Source organism: Rhinichthys klamathensis, unplaced genomic scaffold, assembly GCF_029890125.1.
Source record: "Rhinichthys klamathensis goyatoka isolate OS25496 unplaced genomic scaffold, OSU_Roscu_1.1 h1tg000269l_1, whole genome shotgun sequence".
Lineage (NCBI taxonomy): Eukaryota > Metazoa > Chordata > Actinopteri > Cypriniformes > Leuciscidae > Rhinichthys > Rhinichthys klamathensis.
Window position 1 is genome coordinate 2,320,780 of NW_026606789.1, and position 23,448 is coordinate 2,344,227.

Sequence of the window (23,448 nt, forward strand, 5' to 3'; positions counted from 1 at the left end):
TTTCAATCATGACAACTCTCCGAATAGAATTAAACAGCGTTTATTGATAAGAATGGAATGTTTAGGAATAATGTTGGCGGACTAGATCTGCTGCTGCTGCATGAGTGAAGGCTAATGCCAAAAGATGCACATAAATACAGTGAGCTGCTGCAAGGAAATTAGGGAGAATCCCCTAGCAGATTTAGGCAGGTGGTGCTGGGGAAGGTGGAGGACTAGGAAAAGCTAATAATCAAATAGGTTACGTAGATAGAAGAAAAAGATTGATTGGCCAGAGCAGCCAGCTGTGTCTAATCAGAACAGTTTGTGCAGCACATTTCAGTGTGGATTGCATTGTGATCCTCTCACAATACAGCCTTTGCAAAGAGGCTTTTATTGAAGGATGGAGCTGCACAAAGTATAATGATGCACCGATAGCAAACCTGCAGCAAAGTGCTATTACTCGTTTCATGAAAAGAGAACATTTACATAGAAGTTCAAAGAAAGGAACAGCGGCAAAAATAGCCTATTTTATACTTAAATAACAATTGTTACTCATGCAAAAAACATGCCCGTTGAGACATGAGTCCGCAAAAAATTGTGGACCTTAGACGGAAAAATTAAATAATGAAAAATGATTACCCCTCAGCAATACTTTTAATTACTTGGTTCTGTAGTGCATAATACAATTTTATATTAAAATATTAAATATATTAATATTACTGTAATGATTTACTCCTAATGTAACAGATATAAAAAAAATTTTTACTATTAGTTCACAAGATCACAATCATTATGTACATATGAGAGCCTGCAGGTGGCCCAAAGAGGCTTAAGTTATTACTGACACTATCACAAAGCAAATGTTTGAGTATCTGGACAGCTGCCACAGAGGATAAGTGTGAAATGGAGATTTCATATATCTCAGAGGATAACAATGTTATCCAGCAAAGAGACAGAGAGCATCATGGACAGAAAAAGGGAGGATCAGACGAAAAAAAAGAGGGATGATGTCGGAAAGAGAGAGAGAAAGTGCACACGGCTGGCGTAGAGTGGGTGTGGAATGCATAGGACCGGCCAAATGTGAATCTAGTCCCGCAGAGCACATGAGGGAATTGAGATCTGCTATGACAGGAATGTGAGAGTGGGATATCATTAAGCGGGGGGAGCAGCACTTTCGTCCACACACGGAAACTAACACCACAGGGACGTACAACAACAACAGCTGCCTAATAATACTCACTGAACGACTGCACACTATAGCTTCAAAAAAGGACCAGCCAACCGCAGGGAGAGGACAGAAATCATTACTGTGTGTTTCTGTATCCTTCAAGATGGCCTCTTTGAAGAGGAAGCACTTCCAAGTTTTCTCTTCACACTGAAACGCTCATCCCCTCAAGCAATCCAGACAGAAACAGGAACAAATTGCAGACGCACTGACAGATTTTAAAATTGTGCTGCAAGACCTTTACGTTCACTGTGAGGATGCGTTTATTCACTGCACTGTGTGAATACAAATTGCAAGTGACATGTAATATGCAAAAGCACTGTGAAAGGCAGGCACAAAATATATTCATGTTGCATTTCCCATCCTATAATATGACACAGGTCTGTGTGTGTCTGTGTGTGTATATATATATATATGAATGAGACCAAACTGATCTTAAATGTATGAGTATATTTACAAATATGAATTCATATTTACAAATAAGAATATATACAATTCCAAATTTCATTAACATATATAGGGTGTGACTGAAGGTTCGGTTTTTATCCCGGTTTTAGGTTCACGGTTTCGGTACGGTCCGGTTATAGCTATGTTCAGGGAAATAAAGACTACTGTCAAATAAAAATAAACAGAATAAAAACAAATAATCAAACTACAAGCTACAGCCCAAATAAATACAATAGAGCAAAGATAAAATAAACCATACTTTTCAGATTTTTCAGGTATCTGTAGTTTTAAATTAAATAGATACATCGTTTACAAAAGCTATTCAGTCAAGAGCAATGTGTGATTTCCTTGTCTTTTGTTGTTGATAAACATTAAAAACACAGACAGCAGCAGGAATATAAGGCTGCTGTCACTTTAAGACACAATGCACAGATCTGCGTTGTATTTCTCCACTGTTCACGTTCACTTAAGACATAACCTACTATGTTTGCTAAGATACTCAGTTGTTGACAATTCTTGTGTGAATTTGTCCGTTCAAGCGAAAGACTTGAAAGATAACTCAATATTAGCGTGCTGTCTGATACACAGCTTTCAGTGTGCGCGCTTAGGATGAGTGCACACACAAATCTTCTTACAGCTCGCCCGAGTTCTCTTTTGCGTCTTCTTGCACTTGAATGTTTAAATTGGCAAGGCTTAAAGGAGAACTCCGGCGCAAAATGAACCTTTGGTCTAATTACACATTGTTACCTAGTCAACCGTTATCTGAGATTTGTTTTCATGATTATCGAATGTAAATAGTTTTATCTCTACAAACAGTTTAGCCTATAAAGCTAGTATAACGCTAGTATATTGGGCATGGTGTAATGACAAATAAAAATCGCTTGTTAATACCACTAACAAGGCTCAAAATAGCCCCACACTAGCACGGTAGCATAATGAGGGTCCCTTCAAACCGAAGCATTGAGAACTTTGTCAGTGTCCAGACAGTTTAATAAGAAGATATTTTAAACATACAGTCAACTTCGTGTATACAGACAGGAGCCATCTTTGAAATACAGTCTTTACCAGTCGATCTACGAACGCCGATCCAAGCCTGCTGTTCGCGCTCACCTTATCACAACTTATAGCTCGTTCACATCTCACCAGCGCACTTGAATCGGCGTTCGTAGATCGACTGGTAAAGACGGTATTTCAAAGATGGCTCCTGCCTGTATACGCGAAGTTGACTGTATGTTTAAAATATCTTCTTATTAAACTGTCTGGACACTGACAAAGTTCTCAATGCTTCGGTTTGAAGGGACCCTCATTATGCTACCGTGTTAGTGTGGGGCTATTTTCAGCCTTGTTAGTGGTATTAACAAGCGATTTTTATTTGTCATTACACTATGCCCAATATACTAACGTTATACTAGCTTTATAGGCTAAACTGTTTTTAGAGATAAAACTATTTACATTCGATAATCATGAAAACAAATCTCAGATAACGGTTGACTAGGTAACAATTAGACCAAAGGTTCATTTTGCGCCGGAGTTCTCCTTTAAATGAGTTTAGTTTAAACACAGATAGCAATGTCGTGTGCTGTTCAGGTCTCACCTGCACTCGTGCGTTATCAAAACCCGCGTGATGACGGCGCAAATGACTGGTCATATAGGGCATACATACGGCATTCGCATTTTAGGGTAAGCCATAATGCGTATCCATTGACAGAAACATTTAGCATAAGACTGTCTATCAGTTTTACACATTGTTATTTTCAACAAACCATATTATAGATGTACGTGTTGACTCGTCAAATTTGAGATGAATTGTGATTCAAGTCAAGTGCCTGCCGTACATACTATATAAACAAAAACTTTCATGTTAGATGCGATTAATCAAGTTAACATCACTAATATATATATATATATATATATATATACACAGTATCTCACGAAAGTGAGTACACCCCTCACATTTCAGCAAACATTTTAGTACATCTTCTAAAGGGACAATACTATAGAAATGAAACTTGGATATATTTTAGAGTAGTCAATGTGCTGCTTGTATAGCATATTTACTGTCCTCTGAAAATATCTCAACATACAGCCATTATTGTCAAAATAGCTGGCAACAAAAGTGAGTACACCCTAAGTGATAATAGCTGTACGTCGTTTAACCATGCAAAGCCACATGTCCTATTCATCATGTTCATGTTTTTGTCTGCTTGACAGGACCATACAAATTTGTGTATCTTGTATTAGAGCAGTTTTGTGCTTTGAGTACAATTCTCTCATACTGACCACTGGATGTTCAACATGGCACCTCACAGCAAATAACTAAGGATTTGAGAATTAGAATTGTTGCTCTCCACAAAGATGGTCTAGGCTATAAGAAGATTGGTAACACCCTGAAACTGAGTTACAGTACAGGCCAGGGTCATACAGAGGTTTTCCAAGACGGGTTTCACTCGGAACAGGCCTCGCAAGGGTCAATCAAAGAAGTTCAGTCCTCGTGCTGTGTGTCAGGTGCAGAAGCTGGCTTCAAAAAACAGAAGCATGAGTGCTGCCAGCAGTGCTTTAGAGGTTGCAGAAGCGGAAGGTCAGCTTGTCAGTGCTCAGACCATACGCCACACACTGCAACCAAGAGCATGAATTACTGGAACCATGTCCTGTGGTCTGATGAGACTAAGATAAACTTGTATGGGTCAGATGGTGTCCAGCATGTGTGGCGATGCCCTGGTGAGGAGGACCAAGAAAAATTTGTCTTGCCTACAGTCAAGCATGGTGGTAGTAGCATCATGGTCTGGGGCTGCATGAGTGCTGCTGGTACTGGGGAGCTGCGCTTCATTGAGGAAAACATGGATTCCAACATGTCCACAGACATTCTGAAGCAGAACATGATGCCCTCCCTTCAGAAACCGGGCCGAACGGGATGATAACGACCCCAAACACACCGCCAAGATGACAACTGCCTTGCTGAGGAAGCTAAAGGTGATGGAGTGACCAAGTATGTCTCCAGACCTGAACCCTATTGAGCACCTGTGGGGCGTCCTCAAGCGGAAGGTGGAGAAGCACCATGTGTCTAACATCCAGCAGCTCTGTGATGTCATTATGGAGGAGTGGAAGAGGACCCCAGCAACAACCTGTGCAGCTCTGGTGAACTCCATGCCCAGGAGGATTAAGGCAGTGCTAGATAACAATGGTGCTCACACAAAATATTGACACTTCGGACACAGTTTTGATATGTTCACTTAGGGTGTACTCACTTTTGTTGGCGGCTATTTTGACAATAATGGCTGTATTTTGAATTATTTTCAGAGGACAGTAAATACAAACAAAAGCAAGCATCTAAATAACCCTATAACTGTATTAGATTACAGCTTTGAGATAAAATCCACATAAGCGCTCAACCTTAACTTTACTTACCATATGCATCTTGTGAAATCAGCACCTGGAAAGTTCATACACATTTTTTGTACCTGCATGTGGAGAAATACCTTTTTGTTTAGTGAAAATTTAAATGTTTTTAATTGTATATAATTTAAGCTGTTTATGGATTGAGGAGAAAAAAAAAAGACAAGAATGACCACACAAAGTAATGTTCTGATTTTGTCTTGGTTTTAGTTTGTAATGAAAATGTTCAATTGTTTTTACTGCATGGTTCTTGTGGATTAGAAACCTTTCTTGGTCTGCCATTTATTGCTACTTGGGGACCCATTCTCAGAATTCACTTTATGAGCTCATTTCCCAGAATGATTGTGCTTGTAAAATGATGGACAACAGTATTACTTTAGAACTGCTTGCTTTGATATGGTTGACACAACACACTTACTATGAGCATACATTTTTATAGTCACTAGTATAAATCAGTCAATAAACCCATTTTTAGTACAAAATCAGAATTAACCTGGAAAAGACAGAAAACAAAGACTTTAACCCAGAATTTTTCTGCATGACCATTTACTTTAGCCATGTCATATAACAAAAAGTGATATTAACTAGAAATCAAGTTTCCATGTGGTGTAACTTAGTTTTATTTTAATTCCACAAATTTGTCAAAAAAATTACAAAATACTCAAATGGGGAGAACACAGGACTCACAATCTGCCTTAATTATCTCTACTTTTTGTTTACACTGTGTCATCCCATTGCGACTACTAATATATACAATAAGCTTCAAGATACCAGTATATATAAATCTTAGCAGTCAGAATGTACATTCTGCTATTGCCGCTTTGAAACAAGAAGCTAAACCATTGACAACACTCAACATCAAAGGTTTAAGACACAAAAGAGGGACAAAAGGAGAAAATGCTTAAAACAAAAGTAAAATGCTGTATACATCTGAGACAGAATAAAAGATACATGACAGTCCAATTACAGAAAGTGTTCAGCTTTGGGTGTATACTGCTAAAACGGGCTTCTATGCATACTCTTCAAAGGATGCACAATGGCTTTTTTTAAAACAAAAGGGGAGAATTAAAAACAGTACTATGAGCTTTTACTGTACTTTGAACTTTGAGCTCAAAAAAGGCCCATACACAATCTCACCAGAGGTAAAAACAAATGTTTTAGCATTTGTCATTTTAAATAATGAACGTTAATTCTGATGGATCTGGAAAAGACAAACAAAACGGACGGACAAAAATTCTGCATGTAACAGTCAATGATTGCTATCAAACAGCCTGCACATGATGGAGAGCAACTAAAGAGGCATCATGCATCATAGGTAATGCGGTGTCAGGAATGCAGAGAAGCTCAAGCACAGTCATCATCTCCACTACTGTGAACACATGCACACACAGGTACACAATCCAAGCTCGACGTCGTCTCTGCCAACATCTTTCCCCTGGCTTCACAGTGAGAATGGTTTTATGAATTTGTACAGTAGGTCGGGAAACTGACTGCGCGAGTAGCTCGTAAGAGGACTTCAGGAGACAAACCGGGAAGGGGGGGGAGCATTGCTATCTTTTCCAGCACCCTTTGACAATGTGTAAATCTAAAAGTAAAAAAATGTGCATCAAGATGTCATATTGTTACTTAAAAAAAGGTTTTGCAATCTCTAAGCACTGAGGAACTAGCCGAGATATGAACCCAGTTGCAAAACTGAATGCCGCTCAACTTTGGTACACAGAAAACAGAGTGAAACGGCTTTCGAAATGCACTCGCTCACACTTAAGTCACAGGAAAGCCAATTTTTGTAAAAAAAAAAAAAAACAACAACAAAAAAACAAAACTGAGGTTAATCAGTGCAATATTCTTCTTTCCAAATGGGCTACTTGCCCCAATACTCACGAGGCATCGCACCTCCTCCTTCAAGTGTTTTGAACGTCTAACTCGGTATGAGTTCAGCAATGAAATTAAAAATATGGTCATGATGTCATGAGTGTTTGTCATACACTGTCATATATGAAACAAATCAAACGAACGAACAAAAATAAAAAAGGCGTCATCTGAGCTTTGACCTCTAGAGGTGTTTGGATTAAAATCCGGTACCATTCTACCCAGCAGACCCCGTTTACATGGACCGAACCATCTGACATGGTTACCTGCTCTGACGGTGCCATCTCCTTCCCCTCTGAAACAAGGGATGGCACTTCAGAAAATTATTATATCGGAGGTCTAACGTATCTGTTAGGAATCCACACCTAATAATAATTATTATGATAATAGTAATAATTATATATGTATATATATATATATATATTTATATACTATTTACAGACTCAAAAAATGCCATGCTGCAGCTTTTCTTAACATTATGAAAACCTCCTACAATGTATTAAAATAAACATTGAATTTAAGATAGCACTTTTCAGATATAATGGCCCGACTGTTCTGTTCCTCTGTTTTCCCCCCAATTAGCACAGTGACAAAGTATCTGGTTTTCTAGCACCTACAAAAGACGTCAGGGAAGCTTCTCAGAGTATGTTCATGCAGGAAAGTCACAATCAGTCTTGAGGACGCTGTCACTACTTGAACGATATATAACCCCCCGAAAAAGTCAATGTCTTAAAAAAGTCCGGAATAGTGAAGAAAGCTGAACAACAGAAAGAAGTTTCCTCAGACGATCCTCGTCGCTTCGGCGAACTGAAAACGTTCCTAGAACACGCGAGTTCCCGTGCGTAACTGTTCTGCTGTGACCTCCTGTGTCCTGCTGATCCACTGGGAGCCCTCGGCTGATCACAGCTGTTTGTCGCTTTCCTTCTTCAACCGGCTGAAACATAGCGAGAAGAGACACGTATGGTTTTATCACGGATGTTTGAAGCGCACATACTTTCTGGAAAAAGGTGTGACTGGGGGACTGACCTGTAATAGTCCTCCTGTCCTGGCAGAGGGCCTCCGTGCATGTGGTGATGACCGTGTAGCCACTGCTGCTCCATGGCCAATCTCTGTAGCTCTGCAGACTGTGCATGCATGGCCTGGAGCTGGTGTGCCGCTGACATGGGTGGTGGGAGATCTCTGGGGTATGGAGCGCCTAGGGATCACACAGCAAGATTCATGAGCTAATGCTTGGACAAAGAGCTGGAAAGATTGAAATGCTGCTTGTGTATGTGTCTTACCGAACATAGGGTGCCGGAGCATCTCGTGTTCATGCGGGGGCTGTCCGAGCAGGGGGTTGGGGATGGCTCCAGGTGGGTAGGGGAATCGGGCGAGGTGCGGTCCGCCGGCCAGTGGGTCTACGAGCGGATGTGCCCCAGAACCTGGGGGACACACAAGACATTCACCACCACCTTCGCCCGTGTCAGAAGCTTTTTGTAATGGTACACAGTCAATATAATACAGAAACACACATATTTACTACTAACAGCACTGATATTCAAAATGAACATCACGCATAAATGATAAGCATAAAATAACAATATTCAATAGCAGGGATGCATGATATAATCAGTATCATATCGGTTATTGGCCGATATCGGAGATGTTTTTAAAATGCATCGGCATGAGCTAATGTTACATATTTATTTGCACATGCACTTTCCACTTATTTAGACAAAATATTATATTAAATCGGCCCTTTATCAGTTATCGGTCATAATACAAAAATAATTATGGGCTTATTGCTATCGGCCAGAATTTTAACATCAGAGACAGCATCATTTCATAGAATCTTTTTTCTTTTTACATAAAAAAAATGAAAAAGATGGCCATGCCATTTCTACAATTCTAAAGATGGCCCAGATGGAATCTGCGGACATTTTTCACATTTTCTGGACTAGAACATTGGCGGAATTCTGTTAAATGGATTCAAACCATTATATTCTCGTAGCTGAGAGTACTGCACTCTAATTGGCAGCCAAACACAATCAAACTACATCATACTTCATAAACACACAATGGATGTGTAGAAGTTTGTGAATGAGATCTGGGCACGCAGATTCCGTGTGGGCCTACTACAACTATCCAGCACACAAGAGTAGAGTGAAAGGTCTCTCACCTTGGTGCAGAGGGTCCTGTTGGTGCAGGTGTAGGTGTGAATGGATGTGCGAGTGCTGATGGTGGTGTGGCGTCACGTTGAACATCTGCAGCCGTGCGATGGGGTCGTTAGCTACAGAAGCCATCCTCTCAACATGTAGCCTCTCGGCCAGTCGCTCAGGGTAGGTCATCTCAGGCCGTAGCGGAGGCCCGGCCAGCGCCAGCCGTTCCCGCTCCAGTGGATTCAGGCCCGGGTGGAAGGAGGCGAATGGATGATGGCCAGCCATGTGTTGGAGACCAATAGGCCCGTGCCGTGCAAAGTGCTCCATGGGGTTAGCGGAAGGATGCAGGCTGTCCAATTCTGGAGGTTTGACCTCGAAGCCCGGCTTCATCCTCTCCATTCTCATCTCCCTCTCTCGAATCTCCCTCTCCCGCATCTCTCGCTCCCGCAGCTCACGCTCACGCATGCCGGGGTCTGCGTTGTACAGGCCGGGCATGTGGTAGGCCAGGAGTGGGTCTGCGGGGTTGAGTGAGACGAAGAAAGGATGGTTGCGGTTGGTGGGGGACATGACGTGGGGCCGAGCGTATTCGCTGAGCGTGCGCAGGGCGGGTGTGTCAGGGCCGATATAAGGGGGCACAGTGGCGATGGTGGTGGGTGGTGGATCAAAAGAGGTCCGCATATGAGCTGATCCCGCCATCTGGGGTTCACCCATGCGACCCTCATGAGAAGAACTGGAAGCTTTCTGTAAAGACAGAGCAGATATTTAGGAGCAAGAAATCGATAATGAAAATTGTTTTGCAGAAATTACCAGATAAAAATAGCATTTAATGCAACACATTAGACCAAAACTTACAGCAGCTCTCTCAGCCTCTTTCTCTCTCTCCCGTTCCCGTTCTCTTTCTTTTTCTCGTTCCCTCTCCTTTTCTTTTTCTTCTCGTGCTTTCTGCTCTGCTTCCCTCTTGGCTTTCTCCAGCACCTCCTCCCGCTTTTTTGCCAGTTTCGACGAGGCCAGTGGTGTGAAGTAGAAGTCTGTTCTGGCACATGTGTTGTAACCTCTGTCCAGATGTTTGTAGAACCTATAAACAGGATGGATAGACAGAGTTACCACTGTCAGTGTCATTTTGCTGTGTGAAACCTTTCTTCTCTAATGACAGATTTAAGCTGTGGAAGAGCAGAAATATTTACACAGGCTGATTTAGCAGCCAGTTTAGAACAAATGCAATTACTTTGTCTCAAATAAATAACCTGTGGGATGTCCTCTCGTTTATACTATACTAGAGCTTCTCAATCAATCTTTTTAATCTCCAGTGCCATAATGAGCTGCTCTCTGTGCATTAGTGAGCTTATTGCTATTCACTGCAAGGGAGTGCGAAACAAGGCCACAGCAGCTCTACAAAGACACGCTCATGTTCTGATGGAGGCTTTCACCGCTATGATGCAGTCATTAATCTGTGCCCTGTCCACGCTTGATGACTGCAGAGGAGCTGAAGCTAAGGCAGGTTTAGTTAGACTGCTACATTTATAGTACTATTTAACGTAACTTTTAAACTCATTGTAACTTAATGAAATTATATTTGATTACATTTGAATAAATGCAATAAAATGACAAATTTTTAGTTTGTTTATCATTTGCTTATAACATAAATATCAATTAATATACCGTTTTAATAAATAAAATCTTATTATCTACTACACTTTATTATTATTATAAAAATACTATTCAAACCATTCAAACAAATTTAATAAAATACAAATTTACTAAACGTTATCATTTTTATAATATTGTTTTAGTATGTTTGATCATTTTTGAATATTGTAATATAAATATGAATTAATGTTTTTATTGTAGTTATTACTGATTTAGTAATTGTCAAAAAGTAAAAATAATAATAATAAAAAAAAAAATATATATATATATAATATTAATTCTGCACATTAGCACTTAAAGACAATTCTATCGATCATGAAAAAATAAATGATGTACCGTGCAGACTGGCTGGCGTGACTGGGAGTGTTGACAATGGTGGGTGGAGGGGAAGGGCTCCTCTGTGGTGGTGGAGGACTCTCTGGCTCCTCAGCTTCATCCAGTGGCTCTTCTTTAATCTGTACAGGTGGCACAGTGGAGGGTCCTGGGCAGGGCGCACTGACCGATGCAGGCAGGGGCATGGATATGGAGGAGGGTGGCTGCTGCAGCATAGTCATTGAGCTCGCCACAGAAGAAGAGACGGTGGAGGGTGACAGGACGGGCGAGCTGCCTGGCATGAAGGAATGAGGAGGGAAGGGTGGCTGGGAAGGCGCCGAGTGTGAGGCAGAGGAAGAGGAAGGGAGCGGAGGTGCCGGTGGGGGCGCTTGACTTCCTGTTGCCGGAAGGTTTTGGGACTGGGTGAGCACTGGAGGTTGCACTGGTGGAGGCTGTAGCTGCTGGTTTTGAGGCATGAGCTGAAGGGGCGGCGGATGGGCGGAGGGAGGGTGGTGCGTGGATAGAGAGCTGAGGGGCTTCAAGGCAGGTGGTGGGGGCAGGTTGGAAGGCATCTGTGGGAATGGGGGGTGGCTGGGATGCTTGTGTGACTGAGGGTTTAGCATTTGTGGGATAGGGGTGGTAGGCGGAGGTTTGATGTGGGGCATAGGCAATGGTGCTGATGGCAGAGGCTGCTCTCTGGGAGGCTGGCTGCAGCTCTGTGAGGAGGATTGCGATTGGGATGGAGGGGTGTGAGGTCGCTGTTGTTGAGACAGGGAGGCAGCTTGGGATTGACCTGGGAGTGGTGAAGGGGGGACCTGAGACTGACCGATTGGGAAGGACTGAGCAGGTATAGCATGAGGGTGAGGCATGTGTGACGGCCCCGCCTGCAGAGGGTGGCCCATGGGCGGCATGGGGCAATGTAGTGGAGGCTGCAGGGACTGAGGGCCGGTCTGAGTAGGTGGGGGAGGCTGAGTTATGCCCTGCAGTGGGGAATGGGGTGAGGGTAGCCTCTGCGCCCCTGACTGGATGAGAGACAGCGGACCTGCTGGAGGTGTCTGCTGAGGAGGCATGGAGGTAGGGGGGATGGAGGGGGATGACTGGGATGACAGCGAAGGTGTGCCCGTGGAGGGTGGTGTGGAGGCTGCAGCTGCGGAAGGAGGGGCCGGGGGTAAAGCCCCCGTCTGGCACTGGATGACTGGAGGGTGCTGACCCTGGAGGATCTGTTGCTGCGCTGAGGAGTCTGAGTCGCTCTCGTTGTCACGTGGGCTGGGGATGCTGGGTGAGGAGCTGCGGTTGTCCTGGTCAATATCCTTGGGATCGCTGCTGCCCTCATCATTCACACTGCGACCGTCCGAGCTCTCACCCTCACCCTCGCCCTCTCCCTCTCCCTCACATTCCGAGGGCGAGTCCGGCCGGAGTTCCTGCAGAAGATGGAAGGAAGGGTCAATAAACTTGGCCATACCGACATTTGCTGATGACCGAATAATGGGTGCAGTCACGATCAAGAACAAATAACCTTTGCATATCACAGTCATTGAGATGTAATGTGAACTAATGACATTTAAAGGATATGAAATCACATTGTTACCATAGGTAACAGCAAAAAAATACAACTGTAAATCTAGTGTCTTTGTTGGACTGAGTCAAATAGAGCTGCCACAAACCCTTCAGTGAACTTTAGTATACGTTTATTAATGTCTGTTGGATTAATGGAGAGCTATTCTTCCAAGTAAACCTCTAGTTGATCATTTTTCTCCCAAACACATCACACATTTCCATGCCAACAATAATTTAGCCACATTATCACATATCTTTAGCAGTACTCATCAAACTGCCATCTTTAATGCAGCAGCATGAATTGCAGAACTATACATTGTTATGAAGGACAGGTTAAAAGAAAACAAATCTAAGCCGTTTCTGTTTAGAGTTATATTTCCTATACTTTTTGAGATGTATACAAAACACTTTTCCTACATAGGATGCTTGTTCACTAGGACTTCACTTACCTGCATTTTAGACTAGACTATATAAATGTAAATATATAAATAATATAAAAAACACTTTAAATATATAAAAAAAAACTTTTAATAAAGATTTTTCTAAAACTTAATTTCCTACAGACTAAAAATGTAGAAACTACTAATTTCTGGTTAAAGCTATTCTTCATTTTCTCTTTGAGATGTATTGAGATGCATGTCTAGCAGGAGTTCACTTACCTGCGTTTTAGACTTCTTGGCGCTTGCCCTCTCAGACTCCTCTGTGTCAGAGGCTCCTTTTTCTCTCTGACGTTTGGCACTCTTCATAGGCGATGGCGCCTCTTCCTTTGTCTTCTGTTTTGACAAAATGAAAACATGTTTCCTCAGAAAACAAATTCCTGTGATGCTCAGTGTGATTTCGATGAATAGTCTGTGCACATGGGTCGTACCTTGCTGGGTTTCTTCATCGAGTCAGTCTTGCTGTCAGTGCTGGAGGTGCTGGCTGCACTGGGTGAGGTACGCCCGCTGGAGCGCAGATCCTCATTGGTTGGTGAGGCTCTGCCATCTGGGCTGGCGGTTTGCTTCTTGCGGCCACTTCGTAGCGTTGACATCTGAACCGAGAAAAAAAACAAAAAAAAACAAAGAGATGTAACAAATGGCTAATGCTGCTAAAACACATTATATGTAGTTAAAATGGCGCTAAAAGGTAGCCAAGTTAGGTGTCTTACTGAGCCGCGGTTCCGTCGAGTCCTCATGCTATGCTTCCCACTGAGTCCATCTTCTTCCTCTTTGACAGGTTTGAACATAAACGGTGGCGGGTCTACAGGCTTCTCGATGGGGGGTAGTTCGCCGTACTTCTTAAAATGGATCCGGCAGTCGGTGCACAGCAGGATGTTCTCGCGACCCCCGTGGTGCCAGTCCTTGGAGGCTGTAAACACAAATTTCAGTTAAGCTGAGCTCTGCTTATTAAACATTACACTAACAGGAAATGCTCTAAGGCTAGCCAAACACTTCATAGACATGCTAAGGTCAAATAAGATGTTTTCGTATCAGACTTGAATGCGATATGAATGCCAACTGCATCAACAGGTCAGAGCACATAATGAGACAAAAAACAAATGAGTAACTGTCAGATTGGATAAAATTAGAAATGACACGCTCTGATGTCCATCTGCCAGATGAGGTACGGGGCCGAGCATCAGAGGACTCTCAAACTGAGAGTAATTACAGGCCTGCAGAGGGGATTATTATAGTCTCCTGAAGAGTCACCTGTCTCATGGTATCACTATATTAGGATAATACCTCCAACACTTCACCTTGGGAACAATTGAAGGACTGAGAAAATCATTGTTTGTTGTTTGTCACACTGTTTGGTCACTCGGCAAATCAGAAAGAATATGGGCAAAATTATACAACAATTAGTGATTAGTAATAATTCTGATAAAGATATTTAAGTGTCTAAATGTAAATGATTGAATAACTTCTTGTTTATTGAACTGTTCAATTAAAGCAGCATCACACTCACAGTCATTCTGTTAGTCTGAATATCAGCACGGTGTGTGATATTGCTTAATTTGATAAAAAATACATAAATATAAAAATAAAAAATAAATGTATAAATATAAAAACATTTTTTATCCTTTCTAAAATGCAAGTTACACTAACTTATTGAGCTGCTGCATAAAAACTGCATCACACTCACAGTCATGCTGTTGGTCTAAATATCAGCATGATATTATGATGTGAGATTTAATTTGATGATAAATTTTGCACTCACTGGTAGAGAAACAGTGGCGGCAGGCGTAGCCCTTCAGTTCCTGTTCGCTGTCTTCACTGTCAAAGTCATCTTCGCTGGCTGAACTCAAGTCCACTGGAAAATAGAAAGATAGGATGATAAAGATAGGAGACTGTAGTTGTCAAATGATGTTTAAGACAAAACAGAGGCCTGTTACACTTAATACATTATCAGTGGCTTTTTTCAGGAGAAAAGGTTTGTTCACATAATTAGAGCGATACCTCCCTGTTCCGTCTCTTATCGGATATGAGATTTCAGCTGTTTACTTTGAAGAATCACAGAGGGGGATCTGTGCTCTGAAAAGCCATATTAGTCCTGGGAGTTTCAGGGATGTCATGTTTAGCTGTGACAAGAGTCTGTTCTCTGTCTCTAGGGGGAAGAGAGGCAGATTGCACTTACAGAACTCGCTGGAAGGTGGGCGGGAGGGAGTGTTGACGGGAGTGGAGGCGGTGCGGGTCTTGATCCGGCGGAAGACGGGTTGTCTGCGGTGTCTGCGGTGGGCTCTGCAACTGGCAGCCTCTGGGGTTTTCTTCCAATAATAGTAAAAGGTGATCAGCTCCCCCTATGAGATAGCAAACACATAAACAATCTCATGAGCCAGTAGTTTTAACAAACATTTAGGCAGTCTTACTGTATAAAATTTAAAAAAGAAACTACAAATACTATAGTTGATCTGTTGGATGTGATGTGAATATGGCTTGATAAGCGAAAGAATAGACCACAAATGTCAAAATGATAAGGCAGCTGCACTGAAAAACATCAGGAGTTGGTTGATGAAACCATTTTAGTTTTGATAGTAGAAAGAAAGGAAGGGAGAAGGTATAGAGTCCTGGACAAAGAATCCATGCCAGGTTTGCCAGCAGACCGGCTTGTTGTGCTGTGGCCGTGTCTGTCCCAGGATTAGGCAGTGAAGCTCTCTGAATGCTGGGATATTAGGATCAGTACATTGGTGGCTGCCTGGGTGGCAGGCGTTTGAATGGAAACAAAGGAACATGTCAGGGAGAGCTTTGGCGCTACAAATAGGGAGTAAAATGGCTCCAAGCCCCTGCGCTAGAAGAGTCAATTGAACTTTAATCAAACATTCAGAGGGCGCGCTTGCCAGGGAGTAAGGCATATAAATCCCGAGCACAAAAGCCAGCCAGGAAATCAATACCCTACTGAAACATTAACACATGCAATCATGGATCAGAAGACGCTTTTGCTTAGGCAGCCTGCACAAATTAACTGTCGTTTTCCGGACACATTCAAAATAATACACATGCCCTAAAACCGTTGTCTGGTGGAAAAGCAATTACAAATTTTTCCTGTGGTAGTTCCTCATTTCTCTCTTGTACCTTTCGGTTTCTTTCCAATTGAATCATTTGGCTGATTCTGGATATTAATTTCAAGACATTGCATTGGAGTGGCTTGCATGTCAACGGCTGAGCTTTTAACATGCTTTAATGTGTTAATGTTGCAGGAATGAGTGAAGAGGACAGACATGGGGTCTGACAGGGTCTGTTAAACTCAGGCTGAATAGGGCTTGGGTGTCTTTAATGCGTATTGATTGCTTTCCCTCTTTGCTTCGGCTGTTCTTCTTGACATAAATTGGTCATTAAAATGCTGCTCTCCCCAACACATTAACAGCTTTACGGCAAACACTTCAAACTATTCTTGGCAGCAAGTGGAAAAACATGTACTTTGAATTCTAGACTATTCATAGGCTATTTTATTGCTTGAGTGAATTTTACTGAACCATATAGATTTGCTTCGGATGCCTGCACTTGAGCATATGAATTACATTTACATAAATCACAAAAAAGCTGCAGTCTAATGGAAAGGCTATAAAACTGAGGCTAGCTCAACCGAAGCTACCATGTCTGACATGGGCAAACACACAAGATAAGTCTCATACTTACATGTTCTTATATAACATGTTCCCCCCAAAAAAGTAATCAAAGTACAGCATAAACACCAAAACAATGGTGTGATAGGAATATGCCATTGAAGAGAAAATAAAAATGTGAAAAAATGCACAGTTGAAGGACTGAAAAAAGCACATTGAGCAGTAGAGCAGTTCTCAAAACGTTTCCACATGCATAAAACTCAGAGTAGCCCATCTTTGAGTGGCCCGATGGACACACGCAAGAGGAATATCAATTATCACAATTACATCAATTCCTTGTGGGTGGTTCAAATGCTTGCCAAATTAGAAACACAAGGCTGACAAGCTCAACTTAAAGTATCCCAGCCCAGCTCCTGTGGGTTATTTATGCGATATGATGAGTGGAACGTGCAATGGCGAAAGGCCCGGGCCCGCTACTGAGAGTAAAAGGCTTTTTGGCGGGGTCGGTCAGGGCGCAGGTGCAGGCCAAAGGATGGCAGGCTTCCTGATGTGAAATTTAATTGAAATGTGCAGATCAAAACTGTTCAGCAGGACAGCGGGCAGGCTTTCTTCACAGCCTAATGACTGTTCAGCACCGCATCCCCCTCCCCTTCCTCATGGTTGCCCCTTACTTTTTATTTTCCCTCCCTCTATTTGATGTGAGCTTTGAAGCATGAAACCTCAACTTAATGCTACAGAAGATAAAAAGAAAAGGTCATTTTAGCCCTCAACAATTTTGCCAGAGCACTTTATAGCTCTTAAACATCCTAGAGGAAGGCAGACGAAAAAAAATTTGCTCTGGTTCAGCGTAATAACACTGTGAAAGGAATCACTGTGGTCATTCAAAAGTAATTTAGTCCATAGGCTATCAAGACAGGTGTGAAGGCTGAGAAAGAGCTGACAACCACGGGCGAAGATAACGCAGCGATGTTTAATGCAATCTACTGAAGCAATATGTAGAGGAGTAGGGGAACGAGGATGAAAAGAGTGATGAAATGTTTTGAGAGGATCATCTGTGATGATGACAAATTTCCTCGGGTGATAACTGTACGATGGAGAGCTATAGAAAAATCCCCTTTCAAGCTGGAGAAGAGGAGATGGAAGAGGAAATATGATTTCATTTGAAGCATGGAGGGGCTGTGCCAAGTCACGGGCTCTGGGTTTGTCTCTCATCCCTCACTCGTTTCAGCGCTGCCCATTCTTTCTGACAAAATGTTGCTGGATTGTTTGCTACACAGAAAAACAAATGCACGATTTTTCAAGGTGCAGCACAAAAAACATAGGACAGACAAAGAAGCTATTTAGTATTTTATATAGGGAGATGTCTTACTGTGAAGCAAAATAAAAGATGACATCTGGGGGAGGAAATGTCTCCTGTGAGTTTCAGTTTGTAGTGAAGGTCTGTGAAGCTGGATGCACATAGTGAGTTAGTGTCAAGTGCTAAGACTGACAGCTTGAATACCAAAGCCAGGACTTGTGTCAAGGTAGGTTTGTTGGAGACAAAAGTGAGATTTCTCTCTGCTATCTGTAGTGAGCATCAAAATGTCAAATTTAAGCATTTCCTTGTTTTCTTTATACACTAATGTGCAAAACATTATGGCAAGGCAAAAAAGCAAACCACCACTAATAATATTTTTAAAAGACATGGCTCACCCATAAAAAATAAAAAAAAATAAAAAAAAAGCCTTCATGCTGTTCCACACACCTGTGTAACAAAATATGTGAAACAAAAAAATACCCACCCCCCCCCCCCTTTTAAATTTGAAGTCAATGTCATTGTTTTGAGAAAAACGGTTGAAACATTCTTCAAAATATCATACTAATTTGTTTGAATACGAGGGTGATTAAATGACGATAATTTTCATTTTTGGGTGAACTCTCTTTAAGGGTGTGTAACATTTTTTTAAATGATTTGTGGTACAAATAGCACAAATACTCAAACTAAAATATATACATTTTCCCGAATAGCTTGTCCCCCCCCAGACCAGGATAAATGCGTACAGCTATTAGTGTATGTGGAATTTCCTCCATTAGCCCCGAATCTTTAAGAAGAAGAGAAGAGTGTGCACCAGGGAGCGGGAGATACTGACAACGTAAGCTTGGAATTATGAGACATTTCAGAATGCTTCCATCTGCAGAATTTTTCTGGAGGGTGGATTATCTGACAAGGAAGGGGCTTACCTCCTATCACAGCACAGAGAAATGCTTTTCCACTCTGATTTCACCTCGAGAAAACCACCGATGTGGGAGCATGCAAGCACAGACTGTAATTTCCAACAGATTACACTTTTTTTTTTCAATGCAGTGGACCATTCGGGAGAAACCATAGCTGGACCTTCTGGTCATGTGTGCGTCTGTGTGTAGGATGGGTGTGAGGCCTAAACTCCTGTATTTATACACTCATCCGCACTCAGGCCTGGACTTGAACAGATGGTTTCTGTTTTTCCTGGCAGATTTGTGACGAAGCCACAAAAGGCCCCTGCTTTGACAGTAAGCCAAACGGTTAAGGCTGTAGCTGACAAATACAGGGGAAGGAGAGCAGCAGAGAATGCAAGGGAGGGCAGCGAGAGGGGAGAGAAAATGGAAGATAGCAACAGACAAATCAAGCCCGCCTGAAAAAAACCTCAAGAGCATTTGCTTGGTTAAACAATACAAAAAAATTGATACGAGAACATTTGGTCACTAGGTACAGACAGGGAATATGCAGCTGTAAACATTAATTAGTTGAGTTGGCCCGTGTGCTTTCTGGTTCTTACATGGAACCGACTGTGCCCAAATACATGCCGGAGGGAGAGACATGCAGCAGTAATGACAAATTCAATCCACTGTCACAAAAAAAGAAAGCTGAAAGAAGTTTGACTCTCTTATGCACTGTACTTTATAGCCTTTTAAATACTGGATACTTACAATGATGTCTTCAACAATTTAATACAGTACAATATACTTTTTGTAATTTAAAAAAACCTATAGCAAAAATAAAATACATGAATAAAATTGTACCACAAATAAAGAATTTATTAAGCTATTAAAAAAATTATACACATAGAGATGTATTAAATATACATATATTTAGTACATTGCAACTAATTAATATAATTTTGAATTTCAAAATTAACATACCGTAAAACTTTAAATAATAGCCGAGTCCCAAATAGACGCCTGTCTCTTTTACACGCCTGGTGTGGCTGCAGGTTTGGGTAAATAAAGGCCGGTCTCAAATAGAGGCCGGGTCTGTTTTTTAGTTTCGGGTTGTATTTAATCTTCTAAAACCCGTCAGATCGTCCGCTTTTTGGCGGCTGCCAAAGCAAATTTTTTGTCCCTCCAAAGCCTTTTTTTTTATCGATGAGTGATGTAGAATAGAATGACTGCTGCGCTTGACAGGGCGCGTTACGAGCAGAGAGAGAGAGAGAGCCCCGGCCGCGCGCGCGCACTCTCACGTCTTCAAACACCACGAGCGCTGTCTTGCTCTCTCTCCCTCGCGCATATTAATCAAAATCAATTGACGCGATAGTTAAAGGTCGGAAGACCTCAGTTTCACGTGGAGCATTTGGAGATTTTTAGAGATTAGAGACAGGCCTATACACTCAATGAACAACATCTCAACACTAAATTATAAAGGCCTGTCTCATATAGACGCCTGTCTCAAATACAAGCTGGTGCAGTTCGACGATTTGGGAAAATAAAAGCCCGGGCTACTATTTGAAGTTGTACAGTACACACACACTCTCTCTCTCTCTATATATATATATATTCAATATTTAATAATAAATAAATTGTAAACATGTATTACATAACATGTATGAGACAAAATATCAGCATTATCGCACTAATTTTTTGTTTAAAAAAAGTTACTACAGAGTATATTTACTGTAACCACTAAGATTTAATTTGATCGCTCTGCTTTTTTTAAATGCCTTGCCACCAATTTTTACTTGCACTCCAGGCACTCCATATTGACGGTCAAAATAAATGCCGCTGTTATACTGTCTGAGAAGAGCCCTGAAAAATTACATTGAGAGGAAATGTCTATTACTGTAACCTTGCTCCAAAGTCAACAAAGCAATGTAGCACACCGCAAAAACAGGCTCCATTCAAACACCATTGCCCAACCTTTTGGTTAAATCAGGCAAAATTTGAGAGAAAAAAAAAGTGCACTACAATGGCCTTGGCTGATAGAGCGGGGTATAAAAGGATATTAAATAGACAGCGAATCCCTGCTGCGCTGTCGCTTTCTGTTGGAAAAGAAATAATAAGCCGTGTGCGCTTGCAGGTCAACGAGGCACAAGCAGAGGAATCAGCAGTTGTGTTTCCCTGCTTTAAGCGCTTTCAGCCAATGGAGGCAAAAGTACGCCACAGCAAGACTTTTTGATCGGGGCCGATCTCTTTAATCCAAAAGATCAAGTTGTACAGCCACAGCTTTGTTCAGATAGCCAGACAACAAACAACACACAGGCTAGGCTATGCATGCCCACTTTTCATACACACTAAACAGAAATAATTATAATTTATTTGTATAGCCTATCTGGAGGAAGTCTAAACCATAAAAAATGGCCAAGTACACTAAGATCAAAAACATTTCCAAAAACAACATTTACCAAAACAAGCAGACAATTTTATCACGACTGGACAGCTGCTGGCGATCGAGCAGGCCGCCAGTTTTAGCCATTTTAATTAGTGCCCAACCCTCAATACCTCTAATCACACAAGCGCCTCTCTAGGGCACTGGCTGCAGGGCTAACATCTTTGCAATGAATTCAATTTGACATTTATACAGATCGCACCAGGGCAAACATCTGCTACAAGGTTGTACCGAGAACAGTTCTATAATCTTGGCCAAAATTACAGGGCCCGAGGGCCAGGGCTGCCTCCTTACACAATTGGATCTTCTGCAACGCCAGCAATGCAGCTGGATTACACCATGGCTGCTTTACGGTATGGCTGTTTTTCCAGCATGATGGAAAATGTCCCTTATACATCTCGGCCCACATTACAGAGTCTCTATTGTGCAACCTAAGGTTCTTTCTTCCTGCAGGTGCAATTTAATCAAGCTTTGGAGTGTTACCAGTTAGTCTGCACCCTCCTAAAACAGGGGTCTACCTAGCATTAAAAAGCCAGGGGCAGATTTCCAAAAGGTTAAAGCGCACAGACTGTTGTCGCAAAGTGCTGCAATCATACCAAAATTTCAGATTTACCAGGGACAGACCAATGTGCCCTTTAATATGAGAAGCATCTGGAAATCAAATCTTCCAAAAAACCCTACATAAAAATATTAATAATTACTTAAATTCAAATAAAAAAGTCAGTATATAATAAGCTGTCGAATACAAATAAATAAATAAAATAAAGGAACACACTTTTGGGCATTTAAAATGCATTAAAAATAATCATAAAAACAATCTGCAATAGTTTGTTTCGAATTAGATCATTTGCAGCTTAAATTTATGTTGCTGTGCTTACTGGTTTGATTTGTAAGCAATAATTTAAAACGAATAGGTCTAAACCACTACAGAAAACTATCAGAAGAGTACAAAGTACAAAAAAATCTTTCTGGGACAGCACACGGGCAAATCTGTGATCTGTAGACACATCATGCCGGGTTTGTTTGGGAACATTTCTTACACCAGAACACAAATAATTCCATGACGTTGTCTTTCAAGTGGAGGAAATGGTGGCAGCGAAAAGAGCAGAGACAGTAAGACGACACACCCACTTCCCCAACTTCCTCTTTTATTTGACTTCATATAAAAGCATTCCAAAGAGCTAGTCAGGCCTGGTGTGTTTGCACAGCAGTGGGTGCTTAGCCTTGGCACCGGCTCTTTATGACAAACCCAGCTCATAAGTGCTGAGGGGGAAAATGGGGAGAGGCAGAAAAGCTGCACTGTATCACCCTCTACGGCCCTGGGCATTTAAAAACGCTACGGTCATATCAAATCCTGGACCAGATGACCTGGAAGAAAGTCACAGGAAAGATTCTTCAGCAGAAAGGCTGGCATTTGAGTAGAAGGAAAGGTTTTCATCTTGGATGGATGAAGGAAGGAGTTTCAGAATATACTAAAAATCCCACAAAAAAAGAAAGATTTGGGAAAAGAAATGGGAGAGAGGGAGAAAGACTGTAGAGAAAATAAATCAAGCTTTCCGCAGGGTATTGACTGGCACTTACACATAGAGTTGGCTTTAAGCACAAAAGCAACTTCAATCTTAAGCAAAGTGGGGCTTTTTAGAGAACACTCGCTGTTCTTAGTATATATTAAACTAACCCCTCAACCCTGCCCTTCAGCAAGACTGTTGTGCCTCCATGTCTTCTTTTTCAATCATTCTTTCTTCTTGTCCTGGTTTTTAGAGGCTGGCTTGTTTATGCATGCATGTACATAATGAAATAAATGGAACAAATGTCTCCATTAGAATGGGAATTGATATTAATTCAATATAAAATAAAATCATTTTCAAAAGTCCTGTCAGTGGTTACAACTTTATAAAAAACAAAATAAAATTGGCAACAAAAAAAAGCAGACAACTGCAAACCCATTATTTCTTCTGAATACTGCCAGTCATAAAAGAAAATAAATAATCAAACTATTCTAGTATATGATATCAAGATGTTAATTAGCAGAATTACAGGATTGTTAAAGCCTTCAAGTATTCTTTCTTCTTTCCTTGTTTCAGGTCAATATAAAAATCAACGATTTCAGCACAAAAGTGCACCGCTCCACTCGCCAAACAGGTATTTGGGAGTGTACACACACTGAGTTATTTACACTGTATTTCACTTTGTTCTTTCATCTACAGGGTCTTATAATTAACTA

At 41.5% G+C, this 23,448-nt stretch overlaps 1 protein-coding gene across 3 annotated transcripts in view; it reads right to left on the reverse strand.

Moving 5' to 3' along the window:
• Positions 1-6,840: 6,840 nt before the first annotated feature.
• Positions 6,841-23,448, reverse strand: part of rerea (arginine-glutamic acid dipeptide (RE) repeats a) — a 124,731-nt gene continuing 108,123 nt past the window's right edge. For 2 of the 3 annotated variants that reach the window (XM_056268126.1, XM_056268127.1), the window contains 11 exons: positions 15,181-15,343; positions 14,764-14,856; positions 13,715-13,914; positions 13,436-13,597; positions 13,227-13,340; positions 11,035-12,431; positions 9,904-10,126; positions 9,072-9,792; positions 8,194-8,334; positions 7,940-8,108; positions 6,841-7,847 (listed from right to left, as the gene is read on the reverse strand). In XM_056268126.1, the coding sequence (XP_056124101.1) occupies positions 7,814-7,847; positions 7,940-8,108; positions 8,194-8,334; positions 9,072-9,792; positions 9,904-10,126; positions 11,035-12,431; positions 13,227-13,340; positions 13,436-13,597; positions 13,715-13,914; positions 14,764-14,856; positions 15,181-15,343 (3,417 nt within the window). In that variant the 3' untranslated portion in view covers positions 6,841-7,813. Of the gene's footprint in view, positions 7,848-7,939; positions 8,109-8,193; positions 8,365-9,071; positions 9,793-9,903; positions 10,127-11,034; positions 12,432-13,226; positions 13,341-13,435; positions 13,598-13,714; positions 13,915-14,763; positions 14,857-15,180; positions 15,344-23,448 lie in introns of all 3 variants that reach the window. The other variant, XM_056268125.1, reaches the window with a different exon arrangement.